The sequence below is a fragment of the Neomonachus schauinslandi genome, chromosome 6 (assembly GCF_002201575.2).
Source record: "Neomonachus schauinslandi chromosome 6, ASM220157v2, whole genome shotgun sequence".
Lineage (NCBI taxonomy): Eukaryota > Metazoa > Chordata > Mammalia > Carnivora > Phocidae > Neomonachus > Neomonachus schauinslandi.
Window position 1 is genome coordinate 96,012,759 of NC_058408.1, and position 20,199 is coordinate 96,032,957.

General features: G+C 35.8%; 1 protein-coding gene across 1 annotated transcript in view; it reads right to left on the reverse strand.

Moving 5' to 3' along the window:
* Positions 1 to 20,199, reverse strand: part of CTNNA3 (catenin alpha 3) — a 1,723,003-nt gene that overhangs the window by 837,543 nt on the left and 865,261 nt on the right. Inside the window, exons 8-9 of the mRNA XM_021700133.1 lie at positions 16,083 to 16,163; positions 6,595 to 6,747 (exon numbers count right to left, since the gene is read on the reverse strand). Coding sequence (XP_021555808.1) covers positions 6,595 to 6,747; positions 16,083 to 16,163 — 234 coding nt within the window. The remainder of the gene's footprint in view (positions 1 to 6,594; positions 6,748 to 16,082; positions 16,164 to 20,199) is intronic.

Below are 20,199 nucleotides of genomic sequence, written 5' to 3' on the forward strand. Positions count from 1 at the left end.
TAAAAAAAAAAAAAAAAAAAGGAGAAGATAGCAGGAGGGGAAGAATGAAGGGGGGTGGAAATTGGAGGGGGAGACGAACCATGAGAGACAATGGACTCTGAAAAGCCAACTGAGGTTTCTAGAGGGGAGGGGGGTGGGGGGATGGGTTAGCCTGGTGATGGGTATTAAAGAGGGCACGTTCTGCATGGAGCATGCACAAAAATGAATCATGGAACACTACATCAAAAACTAATGATGTAATGTATGGTGATTAACATAACAATAAAAAAGACATATTTGTTGAATGAATGAATGAATGAATGAATATACTCCTGTCTTCAACTTGCAAATCATCTATCTAGACCTGTATGTCTAAGACATAGCCACGAGCCATGTATGGCTATTGTACACTAAAAATATGGATAGTCTCGATTCAGATAGGCTGCATATGTAAAATATACACCAGGTTTTCAACACTTAGTACAAAAAAAATAAGATACCTCAGTAAAGTTTTTATATTTATTACATATTGAAATGATAAATTTGGGGGTATATTGGTTTAAATAAAACATATTATTAAAATTGGTTTCACCTGTTTATTTTTACTTTTTTTTTTACTGTGACTACTAGAAAATTTTAAATTATATTTGTATTCTGCTTTCTATTTCTATTGGATAGCATCAATCTAATGCCATTAAGTCTTGAGTCACTTGCTTTTATGTTCCAAGTTCATGATTAAATCTAGTTTTATCTCTCTTTAATATATAAGATTAAATTAAGCTTTAAATGCAGTCTTTTTAAATGCCAGTTTATATTCATGAGATTCTAATCAATTATTGGGAGTCAGAAATTTTTTATATCCAGATATGAAATAATCCATACACAAACTCTCCTAAAATATGGCTTCCCTTGAGTCCCTTCTGTGGTGAGAAGCAACTGCAGCTTTCCAAATACATTACTGGATCATCCAGTTCTTAAGATGAAATCTAACCTATTCACCCTGGCAATCAAATATTCAAGGGTATTGATCAATTGCCTTTATCACACTTCATGCTTCGGCCAACTTAATGATCTAGATTTCATTTCTATTACATTCCTGGAACATAGGAATGAGCATTGTGACTTTAGTCACACTTGTATCTCAAGTTGGAGTTCTAGTTTTTTCAAATCCAACTCCTGCCTAGTCATCAAGTTTTGATGTAAATATTACTTATATTGTTTACTTCCTACTAAATTCCCAAACTACTCTAATCCCATATAGTTTTCTCCCTCCTCTTAGTTCCAAAACACTAGTATCTCATTCAAAAATACCTACATCTGACTATGGAAAGGCTCTGACTTTTCTATAATTGTATTACCCCCCATTTCCCTGCATTCCAAACACCATGAATGGGAAATTTATAAAGAAACCTCTCCAACATGGAAAGGTCACTCACTGTATATTCAGGTTAGGTTTTTAAGGATCATGGTCATCATGAGCTTTAGCTGAAAGAGGATTAAGATGTTGAACAGTTTCTAATCCAGAGAGTGGGCAGTCACACCTGTGCTCTATATAAGCAAAAGCATTCCTGACTTAGCTATAACATCCCTTCCCCAACAAAAGAGGAGAGCTGCCAAGATGCTCACTGAGAACAGTTGTTGGTTTGTGCACAAGTATAAGTATGGGTTTGTTCTTTTTATTTTTTCATTTTTTTTTCTTTTTTGGGGGGAGGAGGAAGAATGAGATGGGACTCTAAAAGCTTTATTTATTTGTAACTGAGCATATTCTTATTTGATAACAGATGATCAGTTAAAGCAATGTGTGACATTCGAACAGGATTCTGTCAAAAAGCAAAGATAGAAGTAGAGCTGAGAGATCTAAGCACTTCTTGCAAACAGCAAGAGTCCCCTCTACAGCCTTCTCTCTTGGCACTGGGGCTTTGCTAAATCTGGCTCGCCATTTTGTGAGTGGGAACAATCAGCTTTGTAGGTTGGAGGAAAGTATTATAATTAAATGTCCACCCACTTTTTCCTTTTTGATGAAAGGCTCCCATAAAACTTACTAAAATAAGGTGCATCAAGACAGATGAATTTTTGATGAATAAGTCAAAGCACTGACAAAGCTAGCTTTTCACATGGAGAAACTTCTCTAATTCACAGAAAATCTTCAGGCCTAGATCATTAACACTGTCATATTTAATGATAATTGACATGGTAAAATCCATGGGATAGACTGGAGATGTTACCTTTTTAGTTTGTAGCAACTATGTAGTGTTCAGCATGAACTGATCACTGAGAACAAATTGTAGTATGATTCAAGAATAATAGTGGAGTTTTTAGAAATTAATTTTAAAGAAATATTAAATAACAGCCATTGTAATAAGCAATGCATGTATTGAATGCAATGGCATTCTTCTGAATAACAATTATATTATCACATTAAAGTTACAAACTATTATCTCTGAAGTGGGCAAAGTTCTTTAAAAATGTTATCTAATTGTGACATATTCCATATTCCCTCAGGAGATCTGGAGTAGAGTTTATAGTGTTTGCTTTTGATAATTGATGGCAAAGGTGTTTGCTAATATCATTGTGAAGAATTATTTTCAAGTATTCATGTGCAGTAGAATAGGAAGACACCCTACCAAGTAACTGGGCTCAGACATGGTCCCAAGTCCAGTTATTGGAAGTTAACTTTTTAGAGAGAAACAAAAGTGAGTTAGTGTTATGAATGTGTTCCTTCATTCAGTGCAGATTTATGGAGTACTAGCTGCATAGACTTGGCTAACAGAATAGGCTCAATGTGACGACAGATAAAATTCTTACTCTCTAGAATTAGTGAATACTTTAAATTTTAAGGTAAAATCAATATTTTAAACTTCCTGTTTAATAGGCATTATTGGTGGAAGTCAGTAGAGTTAATGGTGCCCTATTTCACCATCAGTGCAAGATCAAATATTGGGGAGTATAATTCAATGAGCATATTTGTCATTAAATTGCTAATCACGATGTAAAGATGATTTTTAAAATGCCAACCTTTTGACTCCTTCTTCTCATCCCTACTGTGGCTTGGTGGATCCAAAAACATAGAGTAACTTGGATGTGCAAAGTAGGATAAGCTTTGCATAATAATTACTTAGTTCAGCATAACTAAACAAAATTAGCCATAAGGATCTAGGTTCTCCAGTTATTGACACTACCCAGGGTTTTATAACCATCATTTCACCCATGATCATTTTATACCAAACATGATAATATAACAGGAGACCTCAGACATGACCCCACTAGAGGATGGGAAAGGTCAGGCCCAATTTATTGGCCACTCTTCTCCTCATTCCCACTTTCTTTTCTCCAATACCCCAAATCCTTTTGGTTGCCTAATTATTTTTTCTTTGTGTTCAAATCCAGGGTTTTTTTTCTTTTTTTTTCTTTTTGGTAAAAGTTACAATTTTAACCACTATCTAAAGTGTTCCTTTAACAACATGGCGTTTTTCTTCAAAGATCTGATAGGAATTCTTTAAAAATGGACTTTTCTTTCCATTTAAGTCTTACTGCAACAAGTTCACTGATTTTAGATTTCTCTGACAAACACAGTTGAGGTATCAAAACCCAGACATGTTGAAAATAGCTTTTCCTTGAAGTCATTCAGAATCTAAGATTTTCTGTCCTGCTCTGTCCAATTACCCAGTTTGGGAATAAGATGAGTCTAAATAGTCTGGGTGGAGGAGGAGTAGGGAAAACAAAGGTGGAGGGTTGGAAACAATCTATACAAAGTAAACTTACAATGTCTTCTGAAACATATATTTAAGCTCTCCTATTTCCCTGGACTCTGTCACAGACACTTTTGGCTCAACGTTTGTAGTAAATTAATGATGATTTTCTCTGTTGCCTTGGTTAGACAGCTCCTTTCACAAAGAATGTTTCCTGGAAGATAAATGCAGTGTTCTTTTTTTTTTTTCTCTTCTTGATATATATACAAACAACCTAGTGGGCAAGCTGTATATATTCTATATATATATATGTAGAATAAAGGTGGCCACATACTTTGCTATTCTTTCCATTGAGAGGTGAAGTCTCACACCTCTCTGCCTCCCCTCCTGTTTGGGCAGGCTCCAATAATATATAGTGGAAGTGGTATTCTGCCAATTTCTGGGCCCAGGCCTTAAGAGGATATCAGTATCTACTTCCTGTCTCTGACTTGCTTTTGGGATCTCTCATCTCTGAACCAGCAACTATTCTGCAAGAAGCTGAAGCCACATAGAAAGGCCATGTATTGGTCCTCCAGGGAAGAGCCATGGCTAAGCTCCCAGCTGATAGCTCTCATGCACTTTCAGTCATGTGAATGTGACATCTTGTATGCCAAGCCCAGTCAAACCTTTCAAGGGCTCCATACCCAGCCAATATTTGACAGTAATCACATGAGAGAACCTAAGTAAGAGTTGCCCATCTGCCCAGTCAACCTACAAATCAGTGAAAGAATAATAAATGGTTGTTTTAAGCCACTACGTTTGGAGATGGTGTGTTATGTAGCATAAGCTAACTGGAACTGAAAATGACTTAGGCCAGTTTCTAAGTAATACGAAGAATAAGAATAAGAATAAGAACTGTGATTCCAAAGCTCGCATAATCTCATATGTATTAAGGGGACTTTCAACATTAAATGAAACTCATTCTCAGTCCCCCAGGAGCTCAAAATTATAAAATCTTTTATTCTTTCAGTGTTCACGTGAAATATGGAATTTTCAAGATCCTTTAATTTTTAAAACATTATTAGAGCTCTGTCTTCATAATAATAAACCATCATTTCACAATAAATTAAGGTATCATTCTCAAGCATTCCTTCAAGGCACAGCTTTAGTAATAAGTGTCATGGAAGGAAGAGCTCCTTAGGTAAACTGATTTGGGGAAATTCTGACTTAAATTAAAGAGGTCTTCTTATCTATGGATTTCTCAGAACTGTAAAATCTCCAAGAGATTTTAGAATTTTTCCCCAAAAACTGTGATCAAGAAGCCCTTCTTTATTGAGCACCTTAGGAGTTTTATGTTTCACAGCAACACTAAACTAAGAAATCGGAATAGGGATGTAATTTTTTAGCAGAAATCAACTTTTACTTTCAGAATATTTCACCAAAAAGTTGTTTTCATAATTTGGTGTGCCTTCAGCTTAGAGAACGTATTTTTAGAAAATATGATTATGATTGTCAGGAGCTACACTTAGTTAGGTGCCTTTAATGATCTGTTCCTTCTGCTTTGCCTCTTACTTTAACATTTTCCTGGGGGGAAGACTGAATACATACTTGAGGAATGAATACAAGAGGGAATAAATAATATGAGAAATATAATAAATAATTGAATGAATTAGTTAAAAATTGTAAGCCTGGAAATCAGCTTCGGCTCTAATTAGTCTGGTCTGGGTTTGTACCTTTATTTCCACCTAAGGTCAATGGGAATTATAACAGTTACCCTGGTCTCACAGAGTTCTTGGGAAGTTCCAAGTAGATTTCAGAGTTGGAGGTAGGTCAGTTTTAGGGCTGAAATGATCTGTAATTATCTATTTATCAACTCCTTTCACTTTCTAGATGTGAAGACTAGGAACCAGAGAGTTTATAGTGCAAATGCTAGCTACATTGGAAACTTACTTCCCAGTGGATCTACATTAAAGACATTGGGAAAGTCCTCTATTTTAATAGATGTTATATAAAATGCTGTGATTCTAATTCAGGTGGTGTCTATTTCTGACTCACACGATTTTACAAGTAATTTGAGCCCCCAAACATATTCACCACAAAGTTCATGGCCAGTATATGAAGGTGTGGCAGTCAGAACATTTAATAATCAGTATGGCATGGTGCTGCCAATGAGAGCAGACACTAGCCATAAACAACAGTGCAGTCATACTGATGAGTCCTAGCAGTAGATCGGCTCTGGTATATGAATCCAATCAAGCACAGTTTCCCCTTTCCACTACCGGTTCCTGGCCGGGTGAGTACTGTCACCTTACTGGTGTTAGAAATCCTTCCATTCAGACTCTCATACTGTGGCCGCCTTACTGAGCCTCATAATACAATAGGTTCTATTATCTGTTTCCTAGGAATTGTCTAGCATTTTATGGCTCTTTCAGCAATATGCCACCTTGCCCCCAAATTATGGGGCATTTCCATGCTTCCAGCTTCCAAGCTGAAGAAATTATAGTTGTATCATCTCCTCTTGCCTCTACTGGGACATGGACCAATCTACTATCCCCACTTATTTATTCTGGATATTTCTACCCCTGTATATCTGGCATTCTTTTTCTATAGTCACGTTACATGGTTGAATATAATTGAAAAGGCTGAGGGAGTAATACAGCCATGAAAAGATGGTAGAGAAATAATAAAATGGCATGAGGTAAGTATTTAATACTTTCATGCTAGAACAGGAAGAAAACCTTTGTAAAGATAAAACAAAGTATCTGCATTTAACAAGTTTGTGTGTGTGTGTGTGTACCTTTTAAAATATATACATAAAAAATACTGAACTTGGCTTCATTTGTAATAAGTTTTCAAAAGTTTTTATCTGAGTACAATTCAACTGTAAAAGGGGAATGAGAGCTTCATTCTCCTGGATTTAGAGTAGTTACAGTTCTAACATGCTTACCTCTATAAGCCTGCTGGTGTGTTCACGAAATATTGAAGCATATTCTTTTATTTCCTTTTCTCGGCCATTCTTGGCAGCTTCAATGAGAACCAAAAGTGGGACTGTTGTATCCAAAAAGGAGTCTGACACATGATCTATAATAGCCTTACGGAGCTGAGGAGAAATAAAAAAATTCACTTTTTTTTTCAGAGAATTGTTCATGTTATTTCCTGTTTTTACAATCTCAGTAGTTACAAAATTGATCCTACACATTTTTACACAATCTCTGAACTAATATTTAAGACTGTGTATGAATGTCACTTACAAAATTAAAACAAACAAAATATCCAAGGAAAAATAATCATTGAGCAATAGCTCTCTTGCTCTCAAAATGCACTATTTTTTTCTTAAATTATACCTAGCCCAGAGGTCAGATTATAAGTGATAATACTCCATTTTCCCTCAAAGAAATTGTACTATTGTAATGTTTATGCATGTGTACAAACAACATTGTACATCATGTATTTTCATAATTACAAAATTATGAAATGTTTTCTACTTTGTTGGAGGAAGTGATGATAAATTTTGATTAGCTAAATTGTAGTCTTCATGGTAATTAAACCAAGTTAGATCACCGATTATGCCAGTTGATAACAGATTAATAGAGCAAGGAGAATAATAAATGAGTTTGATGTCCAATTTTCTTCATCTGCATTAATTGTTCTTGCCCTTACACCTTAAATTATTAAACAAGTATAACATTCTGCTACAATTAGTTCTTTTAAATTAGATTATGTGTAAGCTCATAAATGACAATCAGGCAATTACTTTATTCAGCAGATATTTTCTGAAATTTAACACTGCATTGGAAAATTAATGCATTGTATTTATGTAATATTGAGTCCTAAAGGATCACAGTATCTTAAAAAGTTTCATCCAACAGTGTCAATGACTATGAGTGGCTCTCTAATTTTCTAGTCAACCTCCTTATTTAATTTAATAACCTCTGCACAATAAAACAAAGAGATGAGTAGCTATCAAACAAGAAATTTATAATTTGCCTTCTGTGAAAATTATGTTTTAGAGCATTTTTTAAAACCAATAGACAATTACCCTAGTTTTGGAGTACATGAGAATGCTACTATAGCTGCATTAAAAAAAAAAAAAACACCATCTTCCTATAATATTTATAGGATAATAAATCCATAATAATTATAGATTTCTGGGAGAAAAAAATACCTCTGCCTAAGATGTTACATCTTAGGCAAAAGAACTGTGAAATTTTCTGGCTTCTAACAATTTCACAAAGGCTATGGGAGATCCCCAAGGAAAGAATCTGCTTAGCATGCAGAAAGGCAGATCACTAATAGCAACTAATTAATATTGTCTGAGGACTTACTAAGACAGAGTGCAGAGTGCTAAGGAGTTACAAGGCAAGGGAAGACCTTGAGTGAATGAACAATGTATTTGATGTCCATAAAGAGTGAACCAGAGAAGTCAGGCAACGAATCACAAGTTAGGACTTGAGCTGGGAACTACAAGTTATGCTAGTTCCAAATACGTAAAAGTAGAAGGAATCTCAGAGGGGGAACAGTTTTCAATTATCATCCCTCCCTTTTGTTCTTTTTTCTTTCATTTATAACTAGGATATATAGAAGGAGGGCTAAGAGGAGATCTGCACTAAAGATATGCAATTAATAGCCAACATACATATGGGAGGTAATTCAAACCAAGGAGGCAGATAGGATCATGCACAGTGAGGAGATGTCCAAGAATAAAATCTTAGGAAATATTACCATATATGGGAATCACGCAGATGGAAGAGTAGGATCTAAAAAGAGACTGAGATGATGGTCAAAAACAAAGAGAGCAAATGACCAACAACTAAAAGAGAAACTTTCAAATAAATCTACGTCAATGCTCTCTCCAAATGAACTTATGTACCAGATGCAATTATAGTACCCATATTATGGACTTGTTGAATCTTCTTTTCTGTGTATTTGATTCCATTCAATTCAACAATTATTTCTAAACATCATTTCCTTACCTTTCTACCAAGAGCAAGCTATTATAAAATATAGCAAGATGGAAATGCATGGTCCCTACAATCTAACAGAGAAGTGAAAGTCATTAAATGTTACAATAAGGGAAAAATCAGGAAACTGACAGCAAAGAAATTTCAAAAAGATAATGAGTTTCGGAGTCTAATTTTAAAGGTAAGTTAAATAAAATGAACTAAGACTTGTCTAATGGATTTGACCACTAAGAGGTCATTGATTAACTTAGTGAGAGAAGTCTGAGTGGAAAAGTAGAAGCCGGAGTCCTATTGCAATAGTTTGAAGAATTAATGGGAGATGAGTGGGGGTGGAGACAGTGAGAATAAACTCCTATTTCTAGTAATCTGATTATTACATGAAGATGCAAGACTTGGTATTAACCACATTGAGACACAGGTTTGAAAAGTGATTGTTTCTCATATAAAAGACTTTGATGTATGTTCCCATCTACAACTATACCCAGAAAGTTAGACTCTTCTCTTGTGCTTTTAAAAAAATACATTTTGCTTTGTCACATAGAAAAATCTAGAGAGATAGAGAGTAAGTATTGTCCCACACTGTGCCAATGTTTGTAAATATTTGCATAGTTACAGCAATCTCACAGCAGTGGATACATTTGCTTTGGTCTGTGCATTTCCCCTCTGTGGTACTACCATTTGTCTTCCCTTTATTTTAATGGTATTTACTCCCCTGTTCTTTTTTTTCTTTCCAAGGTCTTCAGCTATGTTTTCACTGCTATTCATTCAATCCTTCATTCCATACAGAAGTGTTAAAACATGTTGCAAAGGTGAGGCTTGAGGTACAGCTAATTTACTATTATTAATAAATAAATAAGTAAATAAATAAATAAATAAATAAATAAATACTTTGGCTAAATTAATTTTTTTAATTAAACCATGTTAGAAACACATTTTTTTAACTTTATACTAAGACATGTTGCTAAGTACAAAACACAGTAAATGAGAAAAGGTATACGATGGACATGTGATATTATGTTCAGTAAGACAAGACATAAGGACTGAAAAATGAGTTTACAAATAAGTTTTATGCCAATGCTTTCAAAATTCTGTTGGAAAATGGGCCAAAATTACCTGACATACTATAATTCAAATATAATGAGCAAAATGAATCTTCTTTCCTATAGCTGTATATTCATTCAGTTTAACAAATGCACTTTGAGCTTTCTCTCTAAGGGCAAGGCACCATTCTAAGCAACCTGGGAATGTCAGGATAACAAAGACAGGGTAATATTAGGGAGTGAGAGGTGCAAAAAGAGTTTGATGAGTATCTTAAAAGAAGCATAAATAAATAAGAAACAATTAACTTGGATTGTTACGGTTAAAAAGCCTTCTGTAAAGATGAGACATATGTATTCCATTTTAAAAGCTGAATTACCTGTTAAGAGTAGGGGTTGGGAAATGGAAAGCATAGCATTGTAGAATAAAGACTATCATAAGCTATAAACAAATAAATAAATAAATAAAGGGATCCTCAAGACATCACATGAATTTAGTGTGACTAGAACACAGTGATAGAGTAAGGATTGAAACAGGATTTCTTAGGTACAATAGAGGTAATGGAAAGCATTTCAGGTAAAAAGAACAAAATAAGACAAAAAGATTAAAAGATGATGTCTCAACCACTGGACCAGTCTCTGATTTCAGCTGTTGCTGTAAGGGAACAGTTCCTTATCCTTTCAAGACATCCCACCTCGAATGCATTCCATGCTTCTCTTTGTTATTCTTTCTTAGGGTCTGCTCCAAGTCTCTGTGAGAGTCTCAGCCCAAGCACAGACAGCCCGGAAGTTCTGAAGAGGGAACACCACTGGGAACAACTATCAATCAGTGGAGATGGGAGCTGCCAGACAAAATTCCTGGTCTCTATCCACTGGTTAGACAATTCTGGGAGACATTCCGTCCCTTCTCAGAGATCCTTAAGTTCCTGCTGCCTACAGTAGGAACCCCAAATAGCATATTTTTTCCTCCTTCCCTGCCTGTTCTCTTCCACAGTTCCAAAAAGCATGTTCTCTTACACATGCTTTTTGGAATTGTCTCTTAAATAAACTACCTGCGCTAAGGCTCTGGTCTTAGGAACTGCTTTCAGGGGAATCTAATATAAAATAGACACATTTGTCTGGTGATAATGTTGTTTGATCATGTACCAAGTAACAGACTCTGATGTTTTATATAAACTACCCATTGATGATCATACTTTACCACTTCTGCTTTGCACACTACTGAATTTGATTCTGTCACCCCCTGTACTGACGTTGAAAGAGGAATTATTATGAGAGAGGACTAGAAATGCATATAGGGACAAGATATGGAATGCTTCAAATGCTATGCTAAGTAGTTTTCTTTATATGTTCTGGCACATTCTGACATATGGGATTTTTTTTCATTTAAATTGTACACTCACCTATATCTGTGTATAATATGTAAGAAGCCTCTATCTTATTAATTTCCATATTATTTTCCCACCCAATGGAACAACTCCTTCCTTTCACTTGAGTGATATACAAAAAACTTTAAAGAAGAATCCAACATGCCAGTGTAAAAACAGGACAACTTTAGAAGCTGCAGCACTAAAATCTGAAGTTAGTGGGAGGCCAATAGGAGTTAGACGTATGTATTTTCAATAAATACCTGTTTGTGGCCAGGCATGAAAGATGTCAGGCACAAAATCAAACTGAGGGGTTTTCCATCTTTTCTCACTATGGTTTAATAACAGGCTTTGAGACATCAATTTTTCTATTTCCCACTGATGTAAGTGGTTTGGGATCTCAAATAAAATAATATATTTCTCTACAATTGAAACCCAAAAGTGAAAGCTGTATGTGAAAACTATAAGATAGCACTGCCTCCACCACCACTATATAAGAGAATAGAAAGAATGAAATTGTGAGGGAAGAGGAATGGAAAGAAAAGAAAGTGTCTCAGAAAAGAATTGTCCTCAGGGAACTAGAAAAAAATTATACATGTGTATATTAATGCCATTGAAATTTTAAGTCAAATAGCAAAATGTGACTGTCACAACTCAATTGACTATTAGCAACTAAATCACCTAATAATTAATTCAACGTATACCTACTGTGTCAACTTAATGATACTTGTATCTTATGGCTTGATAATATTTTTTTAAAGATTTTATTTATTTATTTTTGTGTGTGAGAGAGAGAGAGCACGAGCAGGGGAGGGAGGGGCAGAGGGAGAAGGAGACTCTCCACTGAGCAGGGAGCCTGATGTGGGACTCCATCCAAGGACCCTGGGATCATGACCTGAGCCAAAGGAAGATGCTTAACCTACTGAGTCACCCAGGTGCGCTGGATTGCTAATATTATTTCATTATGAGGATGATGAAGGGGAGGTATAAGGACATACATATTTTTTTCTAAGTGTGGCACTGATACTACCAAAATGGAGAAGAGATGCATATAGCAATTCAACAACTCAGCAACTAAAAAGTCAGCCAAATTTTTGTTTTGTTTGTGTTTTATCAGAATCCTATTTAATTTGACATACCTCAAGTCCTTACTTCGGCATTTATAAAATAGGCAATTTTTTTTCTCAATATACACAAATAAAAATTTTAACCTGCCTTTAGTGAAATCAAATGTGTGTTTCACTCTGCATAATACAGTAGAAATGGAATATATTCAATTGTTTTAATTTTTTAAACAAAGAAATGAGGTTTAAAAATCTTCCTCCCTTACTAAGAATTGTAATAGGTATGCAGTTCTCAAATAAGTGATGGGGAAGGAGACTAAAGGAAGAAAAAATTTTAATTAAAAAAACTTGTAAAATAAATAGTAAGGAAGAAAAAAATTAGGATGGTAAAATCAGTTTATTAGGCACTGGGAGTTCTGAGGGTGAAAAGGCCATTATCCCTGACCCCTCACATGGTGGTTACAATTTGGGCTGGGTTGGGTGGACTTGGGTTCAAACCTTGGCTCTACCAGTTAGCTAAGTGATGTTCAGTAAATTGACTCACCTGAGAAACTGAGATAATAATACTATGGCATTATTTCTTGTTTCAGAAATAAAAATCAATAATGTAAAGACTAATGTAAGGAGTTTGTAGAGAGTTTTTCAAAGCACTACTAAGTGAAAGATGTTGTTATAACTATCATTTTAAGGATATGAAATCCAGTGGGAAGAAAAAAATCCATTAAAAAAGAAAAACACATGCAGAATATGATCACTACTATAAAAGAACTACGCATGCTATAAGTGCTCCAGAAAGAAAGAAACTAATAATTCCAGCTACTGATAATGGTAAAGGTTTCATGGGAAAAGTAGCATTTACATTAGTCTTGAAGTTCCTCAGGTTGATTAGGGGCTAGGTGGAGGAAGCAAGAGGAGTGGGGAAAGCACCAAGTTAAACAAGCCATATATACAGAGACACATGTGTTTTGGGGGTGGGAGGTAATGGAAAATTTGGTGAATAGTAAGTAGACTCTTTAGTCAGAGAACCGGTTAATGTGTGGTTTGGTGAGGAGGAGGAACTGAGAGAGTGAAAGAGAAGGAACATTACAAATAATGTCAATTAAAGTCATGGCCAAATCACAGACAACCTGGAACACCATGCCAAGGACTTTTGTCTTTGTTCTCTCTGATAACAGGCAAGAAAGTCACAAAGCAATAAGGTTCATAGAAATAAACACTAAGTCACTTTCTGGGTCATTTCATTTTATTGTCCCAAAATATGTAATTTGCTTCCCCTCCCCCCCCATAGATCTGTCTAAACAATGTATCTCATAGAAATATCTCATGGAAATTCAATGATTCTCTGAACCACAGCCAAAATGTTTCTGTGTTGCTGATGGACAAGCCATGGGTAAACAAGGAGATTAGATAAATGGGCAAGAAGATGTGTTCTGATTATTGTTTACTAAAAATAAACATGCAAACAAAAACAGATCTACAACAATATATGAACATTAAATATTCCAAAGAAAAATATTTTAAGGGTAGGGACTTTCTTCTTCCTGTGTGCAAGAGTATATATAAGATGCTTAAAATAAACTGCTTGATAAACTTCGCAAGAATAGGAAAAGGTGGAGATGACTCATGTTGCTGTTAAACTAGTTTTTATTATTGCAAAAGTATAAACATCAGGATGGAAAATGAAGTCCTAGGGAGGGCAAATAAGGATACTGAAAACAAACCATAGCAACTACCTCACTGACATTGAAGACCACAGATATCTCCAGAGACAAATTTCTAACAATACCACATCATCCTGTACACACATACCACTTCTTGAGGTTCTGTTGGTCCTCTTAACCTGGGACAGGATTCATGACTATTCTTATCTATGGAATGGGGAAGAAATAGCATTCCGGTCACTTTGGAGCTTAAGCATTAAGAAGGTCTGGCAGCTTCCATCTCTTTCTTGGAGCCCTGAACTATCATGCAAGAAATCCAGGCTACCCTGTGGGAGAGAGAAGTTGCATGAAGGGGTCCTAGGAGTTTAGACACCATATGGAGAGTGGGAAGAAGAAGCACCGAGGCCTCAAATACCCAGCCCTGAACCCAGACACAGTCACCATTTGCCTGCCACTACATGGGAGACCATAAGTCAAGGGTACAAATATGGCCCTGCTGACCCCCAGCCAACCCATGGAATCATGAAACATAATAAAATGGTTGCTGTTGTTTGTAGTCCTTTGTTAAACAACAATACTTAATCAAAACAATGAATATGTTGACCTATAGAAACCATAGAGAATTTTCATACTTCTGGAACACAGCAGTTTTTTACAAGCTGGTAATATCCCTTTACTATAAAGAAAAGTTATTAGTAATCCCCCATGTTCTTTCTATATCTCACTGATGTTAGTGAGGGGAAAACACATGTAGAATTGCAAAATAAAATACAAGATGCCTGGTCAAATTTAAATCTCATATAAAAACACTATTTTTTAATATAATTATGTCCCATGCAATATTTGGGACATAATTAAACATGTTTGTTATTAATCTGAAATTCAAATTCAACTGGGTATCTTGTGCTTTTATTTGCTAAATCTAGTAATCTGACACATAAAGGATTGATTTATCTTGACTTTTTTTTAATTAATGGTTCCTAAAGCTTTGGGGGTATAAATGTAGATTAACATTTTGTTGAAGGCAATAGAGAGAGATGAGACAGAAATGAAAGACACATTGTTGATAGCTCACAGAACAGCTTTTCCAAGCCCCAAGAGGAGTCGATGGAGTAGAAATCCTCAAGAAGATTGAGAATAGAAGTCCTGCAATGAAGAAGGAGGATGGCGCTTTGGGTAAAAGTTCCTGAGTTTAGTGTAGGTTATGACCTGGTGTAGGTTCGATGCCCCTTCCTCCTTAGGCAGGCCACCTTACCACAGGCGTGCTTTCTCATCTGCATTATAAGACAAGTTGAGCTAACTTCTTTTCAACTCTTACATTCCATGATTCTAAGTGCTGACAGTAGAAATAGAATTCACATTAAGGCCATAAAGTTGAGAAATTGGAATTTCCCCGACCCTCAGAATTATTTTTTTTTTTAACAGCTAATATTAACTGGTTGAGGAATCCCTATTTATTCAATTTCCAAATCTACTTCTGAATTAAAAGATTACTCAGGCCATTTTACTAAATCTTCCCATTAAACTACAATAATATATTGCATTAAAAGCTTATGGTTGAAAAGCTTTTGCTTCTCTTTTATGAGTTAATGGTGACCAAGTTGAAGTTGTGCATGAAAAACAACTCTGGTTACTATATAGTGGAAAATAATGGAAAGCAAAGGTCTTTGAAAATAGCTAAGTCTTCATATTTCTGGGGGGAATGATTTAACTTGTGGCATAATACTGGACTTCTAAATTATCTAATGAAATCCTTCCTAACCCTATGTTACCGATGACCTAAGGCTACAAAGTAGCCTTAGCTTAAGCAGCAACTAATTTTTGAAGCATTCTGAAAATAACTGAAAGAGCAAATTGGTACATTTCTGATTACTAGCTGTTTGCTATAAGCATATGGATGATAAACTAGTTTCTAATGTAACAGATTAAATTCACCAAGAAGAATTAAATTCTTCTTCTTCCCGCTCTCCATGTGGCGTCACTAGGGAGCAGGCACTGATAGGCATTTCATTTAATCCTCACAGTCCAATTATGTATTATGAATTCCATTTTATAGGTTCAGAGAGGCTCAAAAAGATTAAATTTGTCCCCGAGATCACACAGCTGATGAGGGCAGGGCCAGCATTTGAATGTAATTCAGCCTGATATTAAGTCACATGCTCTTTCTTCTACTTGATGTTTGCCACAAAAATGGTTGAGGTATGTAAATATGGAAGGTACATATTTACTCTTGTTTTGTTTTCTAAATTAATTGAATAAGGACAAAAACAAGAAGGAAATATTCTAGCAGTGGAAAAAAGTTCATTTTGTACGGTGTTTCTGTCTCCATGCCTCTCTTCCCTCACCTGTCTGCGAAGGTCTCTTGTCTTCTTACACATGTTGTCTATAGCAATATTCAGGGTATTACTCCTTTCCTTTTTTCCAGCCTGCAAAAGAGAAAAAAAAAAATGGCATAAGCAATGGTATCAGATTACTCTTTATCACTTAGCAATTTGCTTTCTAAATTTCCTGAAAATAACAGCTTGAAAATTCAAGAATAGGTTTCAAAACTGCTATGATATTGCATATGATTCATGAGCACTTCACTTAAGACTAAGTAGAATGGTGATTAAAGCTCACATTATTTTCTTCATTAAGCTTCTGTAACATTTCTTATATGGGGCTGGGTTGCATTCAGCGTGGCAGTCGGCAGAGCATTCTCTCCAAGAAACTCTGATCTTCATTCTTAACAAGTCGACTCTTTAACCTCAAAGCACGCAATTACTTTAAAAGCATTAGACGCCCAATTTGTCAACTTCCGTGGGAGTTTCTGAAGTCATTTTCATGGTGTATTGTGTAAGTTATGCAGAGCCATATTGGAGTTTTGCTAAACACCAAATAAAATATGCAGTGCAAATTCATACAATTTGCAAAAGTTGACCACAATTTTAGCTTACAATATTCCAAGAACAAATTGTTTCAAGCAGGAACTGGATGCTGTTTTTGGCTCTTTAAGATAATTTGTGCAACACCTTTGCATTTCTTTAAGCAGAACAGTTCTCTGTTATATCCTTAACCTAAATCTTTAGGCTATTAAGCAAACAGAGAGTCACCTTGGTTGGTATTTTCTACATATTACTTTTGTGGGAGAAAACTGAATTGAATCTAATCATACTTTTTTCAGTGCTATCTTGTATAAAAAAGATTGAAAAAAATCATTATGCGATTCACCTCTAAGAAAATTGCTACCATTTAAATTAATAAACTGAATAGGGCTCTTGAGAGGAGACCTTGAAAATCAGGAAGGTAAGTTTAAGCAGCTGATAATGAGGGAGTTTACAGCACAGACTCCATGAAGAAGGAAATTGAGGTAAAGTATAGACCATTAGGCAGTGTGTCATATACTATGCCCGATGACTACATTCACACATAAATCCATACCTTCAAGTGAAGAGACTTCTTTACAAGAAGTTCAAGACCATCTATATACTCTATCCCAACCTTTGTTTAGTTTCATCTTCTGTCACATCATCTCAAGTACTATCCTTCCCAGTAACAATATTTCCACACATATCTATCTCTTCCCCCAAGTTCTTATATATAATGTACTCTTGACTTCAGCAAGTGTCTGCAAAATAAGCTGCTGCTAAAATCCTACCTCTTCCTCAATGGTTTCCACAAAGAGTTCCCCCCACCAACTCTCCTCAAGAGTAAACTCTCACCTTTCCTTGTTCCAAATAGCATTTTGAAAATTTCCCAATATTTGTTTCTATGCAAGTTCATCACTCCTACAATACTGTTAGAATCTTGATATTGACAAGTATAGCTTTTTTTTTTTCTATTCCTGAAAGTAAGTTGCAGAGGACTTATTGAATGGTGTTGACTAGTTCAAAAGTGAACAACTTAACTCAGAACAAACATAGTTTTATTAGGAGCCTACCAAATGCCAGGAAGGTGTCATACTAGATTCTTTAGGAGATTTTAGCATTTACCCATCAAGGCACAGCTAAAATCCTCTATTAGCTGAGGTCACTGGTACCCACCTAAACCTCAGTTATACCTAGATTTTCTCATCAGTGGTGTTACTAATATTTAAGATGGAAAAAAAAATCACCATCATTTGAGACCACCTTATACACTGCAAGATGTTTGGCATCCATGGGCCCCTGTCTACTAAATTCCAATAATATTGGTTGCACGCATTTCTAGATGCCTCCTAGGGGGAAACAACAGAGGACTACTAAGTCTTTTGCCACTTTTTCTTTTTGAGGATGAGTGTGCAATGTGTACATGATGGAGACTGTATCTAGTGAAAGAACTGGAGATAAGAGGGAGGAAGAAATAGAAACAAATAAAATTCTAGATGTCAGAGCAATAAAAGCAATGGTGGCAATCAACCAGATGAAAGTTGTGGTTACCTAACAGCCCCTACCCAGCATTACCCATGCCAGCAGTAGAAAATTATGAAAAGTTAATGCAGAGCCATGGAAGGCAATGGCATAAGCAGATACACAATGGGCTATAAGACAGTTTCTAATTTTACCTGAAGAACCTAGCCCGTATTCTCCAGTTTCATGCAGTGTAGCTCTTGGTTGTCTCTTTCAACTTCATGAAAGCAGAGATAGTAAAAGGGGTCAGGAGTGGGACAGAATGAAGAGATACCTCCCCCTCCCCACCCTTCACACAGGACATCAGAAATAATACAGGAGATTCCTGTTGTGTTGACAATAAAAACTCATTAGCTTCTGTGATGAGATTCATCAGAATAACTAGAAGATGTCAACCTTCTCAGAACAAACAGCAGTGGCATACAAAACTTTAATAAAGGATGACAGGAGGTGACAACCTGATGGGATTAAATAAGGACTATAAAGATGATTTCTTAATTTCTACCCAGAGCTTAATCTTAGTTTAAGATGTTTCATTGGGTCAAAGACATTTTGTTCTCTAGGTAATAATAAATAGTCCCTATCACTACAGGAAGTATAAAGTTTTCCCTTCTTCCTTCCCTGTATCCCCTCACCCCCACCTTTCTTCTTTTCACCTCCAGCTTTTTACTGGGTCCTTGCTCTATTTACCCAGATTTATTTCACTCAGTCAAACCATTTTATGCCTCTTTATTCCTTTTGTATGGCATAAAAATAAATAAAGGAGAAATAGCCCCATCCTGCTTAAAAGCCCTCATTCCTTCTGTTTTCAAAGCCTTAACAAATCATCAAGCAATGAGCTAGGACTGAAGGTGAATTGTGTATGTTGAAGTAAGGGATGGAAAGGGCAGGATATTAAAACATAACCACAGATAACAGTCAGAGCCTGCCTACATTCTAGGTGCTCAGAAGAGAGGATGCTTCTTAAAGGAACCTTGACAGGAGCCGCCATTAAGTCAGCACAGCCCTGCTAATGGAAAAGGTACCACTTACTGTGGAATACCAGGCGGGAAAAATGCTGTGAAAACACAGCACAGAACAGCACTGTATAGGGAAAGCAATCACATTCCTCATCAGTAAATAAACTGTCAGGAAAGACTTTATTGAAAAGAACAGTTCTGAACATAGATTTCATTCAGTGAAATTTCATTAAAAGTACTAATGCACATTATAAATGCTATTCCAATGTGATCCAGGCTTATAATCTTAACTACGAGTCTTTCCATCAATTCTGTCTCACCATTGCTCCCATGTCACACCACAGTTAATTAAACTCTCTCTTGTGGTTCCCTTAAAGCTGCCCACACATTTGGAAAAAGTCTATCTATAAATAAATTTTCTTGAATTATCCTAATTTGAGTGTTCCATCTGTTTTCTGTTGGGACCCTGCTAGGGAAAACTGTCCACACTGTGTTGTCCAACATAATAGCCACGAGTCACATGTGGCTCTTTAAATTTAAATATAAATTAATTAAAATTAAATAACATTAAAAATTCAGTTCCTCAATTCCTTAAAGTGAGCAATAGCTGCATGTGACTAGTGGTTACTATATTGTATAGCACAGATACAGAATATTTCCCTCATTGCAGAAAGACATATCAGATAGTACTGTTCTAAAACACATCTTAGTTTATTCAAATATATGATGAGTTCCTACTTCTACACAAGTCACATTTTATTTGAGAATAAAATAGTGAGCAAGAAACAAACAAAAAAAGCCCAACCCTCAAGGTGTTTACTCTAGTAAAGAAATTTAAGGTCTAGGGGTGCCTGGGTGGCTCAGTCCATTATGTGTCTGCCTTTGGCTCAGGTCATGATCTCAGGGTCCTGGGATCAAACCCCTCCTCCATCTCCCTGCTCAGCAGGGAGTCTGCTTCTCCCTCCCTCTCCCTTTCCCTCTGCCTTTCCCCACTCCCCACCCCCGCTAGTGATTTCTACCCTCCCAAATAAATAAATAAAATCTTTAAAAAAAAAAGCAACTTAAGGTCTAATTATGTTCCTTCTTTGTTCTAAATCCATTCAGTGTATTCCCTTTGTTGATGGAATTAATAACAA